The sequence below is a fragment of the Macrobrachium rosenbergii genome, chromosome 27 (genome assembly GCF_040412425.1).
Source record: "Macrobrachium rosenbergii isolate ZJJX-2024 chromosome 27, ASM4041242v1, whole genome shotgun sequence".
NCBI classification, from domain to species: Eukaryota; Metazoa; Arthropoda; class Malacostraca; order Decapoda; family Palaemonidae; genus Macrobrachium; species Macrobrachium rosenbergii.
Genome location: NC_089767.1, coordinates 11,772,650 through 11,776,466, shown reverse-complemented (window position 1 = coordinate 11,776,466; position 3,817 = coordinate 11,772,650). Strand labels below are relative to the sequence as shown.

Below are 3,817 nucleotides of genomic sequence, written 5' to 3'. Positions count from 1 at the left end.
GTGTATCCTGTCATATTTTGCTGTATATTTGTTATGTATGTAAATTTATTAGCATCAAATATTCAGTGAAAACAAATGGATTAAAATATATCTTATATAATGAGTAAGTATCGCATGTAGAAAACTCATTTCAAAGTCCTAATAGGTATGTAACCTTTTCAGGAAAAAAGGCTGCTAATGCATTTGTTCTGATATGTTTATCGGTAAAGGTATTTCTTTTTTTTTATAGACATACATTGTTTGCGTGTGAGTTGGAACATGTTTGTTAACCTCTTGATGAAAATCGTATGGACGCAAGATCTTGTGAAACACGTGCGGAGTAGGTATAGAAGCCTAAATCTCAATTTCGAATCTAAGTTTTCCCTTCCGCTTATTGTTTATATTAGTTGATAAAATGTTGAGGAAAGAGGAATTTTTTAATGCTCAGTAAACTATTTATATCATTTGCTCATCCGAGAAATAAATGACTAATGGACTCGTGGAAGGTAGGATAAAAATTTGTATCACGATTTTGTTGACTGAAAGGTGATTCTGTTGACTGTCACTGACGTTTACACATAATGTTCTTAAGGATATGTCTATGTACATACATAATATGTTTTCTTCAGCTCGTAAAGAAGCCTTCTGATTTCAGTATATGGAACAGTGGTGTAGGAAAGTTTTCAAGCAAGGGAACTTTGTTCCCTCTATGAAAAAAATGTGGAAAAGCTTCTTTCAATGTAATTTTATCAGTAGAATAAATAAATCAGTTTCAATTGTTTACATAGAGATGCATTTTCTAGTGTTGTAGATATTTGACCGTGTTTATCGATCTGTGTATTTCCAGTTAGACTGAATTTAAAATGATCTTATTCTTAGGCACTACACCGATTTTTCTCAGTCAGTGTTCCGTTGATGAGTGTACTCCCAACAAACCTTTACAGGGCAGTGTGACATAAATATTTGCTCCATAACTTTATATCCTGGATTCTGGATGAACTCCAAACGTTCCGTTGTTTTCAATGAAATTCGCTACACACCTTTTCATTTCTCTAAGTAAAGCAAGGAACTTAGAGATTTAAAGTGCTATATGTCTCTTCATGTGAAGGCTAAGATGGTCTGATCTGGAAAATGCCCTCTCACAGAGTCGGCACTGGAAAGGCCGGTCACCAGTGTGTTTCCGGTAGTGTCGCGTGAGTTCATCTGACCTTGCAAATCTCCAGCCGCATCCCTTCCACTTGCATGTGTAAGGCTTCTCCCCTGTGTGAGTCCTTAAATGTGCTTTCAGGTGTGACGATTTAATATAAGTCTTTATGCAGCCTTCGTACGGGCATTTATGAATAATAACCTTCCTCCGTGCCCGTCTTCTCCTGGGTTTGGTGGGTGGAGGAGGCACTTCAGGAGGTGGAAGAACGGTGTTATTCAGTGGGTTTGGTGGGCATGAGTTAAAGTCTAAGTACTGAGCATAACTACCATAAGGAGTGGGTGTAGGGGTCCAGGCTGTAGCTGTGGTAGAATAATCAGTATGGTGAGTTGGATGGTGCTGGAGAGTGTGAGGCCCAGCTGGATACTGTGGAGGGGTTGGAGGCAGTACGTATTGTGGAGTGCCTGGGTGCTGCATTTGCTGTGGCTGTTGTTGGATTTGCTGTGTTTGCTGTGGTTGCAAAGTTCCTGGTGTTCCCATGTAGTGTAGGGGAGGTGGAGGAGGTGCTTGATAAGATATTTCTTCACGACGATAGGAGTTAGCAACACAGGGGTACTTCGCTTGAGAGGATGATCCGTCTGGATATGTTCGCTTCACGCCAGTTCGAAGATTTAGGTTTTGATTAAAGTCACCATACTCATTCTTGACTCGGCATGCATTAGAATTTTCATATCCAGCATGGCTATTCGTGTAGTCATATTTTGGATCCTGATGTGGAGGCGTCGGAGGAAGTGCAGTGTGGGCAGCTAATGGGGACATCATAGATCCTTCAACCAAATCGCACATGGGAGGAATTCCAGAGGTGGTGCCTCTATTAAGTGTTGATGCACTCGCCAACGGATGTTGAGAGTGATGGAGGGAGGGTAGAGGAGCAACTGTGTTCGCCTGTGGAATTGGTTGGTGGTGTTCTGCCATTCCAGTCAGTGGTGGAAGCGATCTCATGCCACCTAGTTCGACTATTGTTGAAGTCGTAGGTGCTGAAACATGAGAAGTATATATTGGCGGATGGGGTGTTCCTTGGGTATTAGAATGACTGGAAGAATGGATATTCTCAGGCATCATTCCTGGAGCTGGTGAGGGTATTGTGACCTGGCTTGGTGAATGAATTGGGTTTTGGGAAGGGGAGTGGATGGACGAGTTGTTTATTGGATCATGGGAAAGATGGTGACTTGCAGGAGGATGCTGCGTTTGGTGCTGGTTGTGAGTGGCTGCATGATGAATTGTAGGTGAATGAGCATTCATATGCAGAGAAGAGAGAGTTCCATTTTGGTCTGGTGAGTGGTTATGAGCCTCAGGAGAGTGGGTAGAGTGACTGTGGAGATCTTCACCAGGGGCATGGTTATTCGTTTCCTGAGGAACCTGCTGCTGTGTTTGATAGAGGTGCATATCTCCAGGGTCCTCTCCTAATAGCACCGACTCCAGATCCAACCACACCTGGGAAAAAGGAGAGACATACAATTTACTTCAAGTTATTTTGATTTTTCTGAGGGCATTCAGTAAATTAGGTATTACCGTGGGCTGACCAAATGAAAGGATTTTAACAGGGATATTAAATTTACTTACTTATCAAGGAGTATTTGCATTCTGAAAATACAAGATTCCTTCAGCAATGAAAACAGAACTTGATATAACTGTTATATATAATAGTGTGTGTGTGTGTGTGTGTGTGTTGGAAGGAAAGAGGGCTTTTATTTTTGTTCATGTTTGTTTATAGGGTGATTAAACCACCATGAACACCTCATTCCCAGGTATGTCAAAAGTCAAATGCGCCTAAAACCACAAGCAATCCAGAATTTAAGATAACCAAATGAGCAAACAAGTCAGTAAATGACTAATTCTGCATAGGAGATAATATATGTTTTCAGATGTTTTTAAAGTGGGTTTATTTTTAGAAATAGCGTTACATATTTTGAATCTTAGAAAAATAAAAGATTTCTTATGGTACCTGCACAAGACAAGAACAGCCTTATATCACTTACGAAAGTCTCATAACGGATGGATTTGATGATAAAATGCATCACAAGACAAATAACTGCAAATTTGGTTGCACAAGCAATAGAGTATTTACAGCGAATTGAAGGGATGCCAACTCTTGATGTCAACTCTGCGAGTGTGATTCAAACTTAATCCAGCGAAATGGTTCTAATAAAATACATTTGTCCCGTTGCAAATGTCAGCATTGAAGGGTTATAGACTGTCGTCATAGATACACACACACACACACACACACATATATATATATGTATATATATTATATGTAATATATATATATATATATATATATATATATATATATATATATATATATATATATATATATATATATATATATATATATATATATATATATATATATATATATATATATATATATATATGTCATGAACTCAACATAAATTCATAAGTCCATGGTAGGATACTTCGATATATGTTTACTGTACACTTATGTAGGCAAAAAGCGTATACGTATGCATATGTAACTCATATAGCACCTAAGATGTAACCTCGGCATTATTAGGTACATAACGTTCTACCATCAGTTGTTGTCTCTTTTAGCTACCTCTACAGTACTATTTTATTACGTCTGTTTCATATAACTTCGTTATGTTCCAGCCTTTCATCATGCATTTTCCT

General features: G+C 38.6%; 1 protein-coding gene across 1 annotated transcript in view; it reads right to left on the bottom strand.

Annotated features, from left to right (window-relative positions):
* Positions 1-212: 212 nt before the first annotated feature.
* The window catches only part of LOC136853405 (dendritic arbor reduction protein 1-like), a 20,884-nt gene continuing 17,279 nt past the window's right edge, over positions 213-3,817 (bottom strand). Inside the window, exon 2 of the mRNA XM_067128902.1 lies at positions 213-2,617. Coding sequence (XP_066985003.1) covers positions 1,058-2,617 — 1,560 coding nt within the window. The 3' untranslated portion in view covers positions 213-1,057. The remainder of the gene's footprint in view (positions 2,618-3,817) is intronic.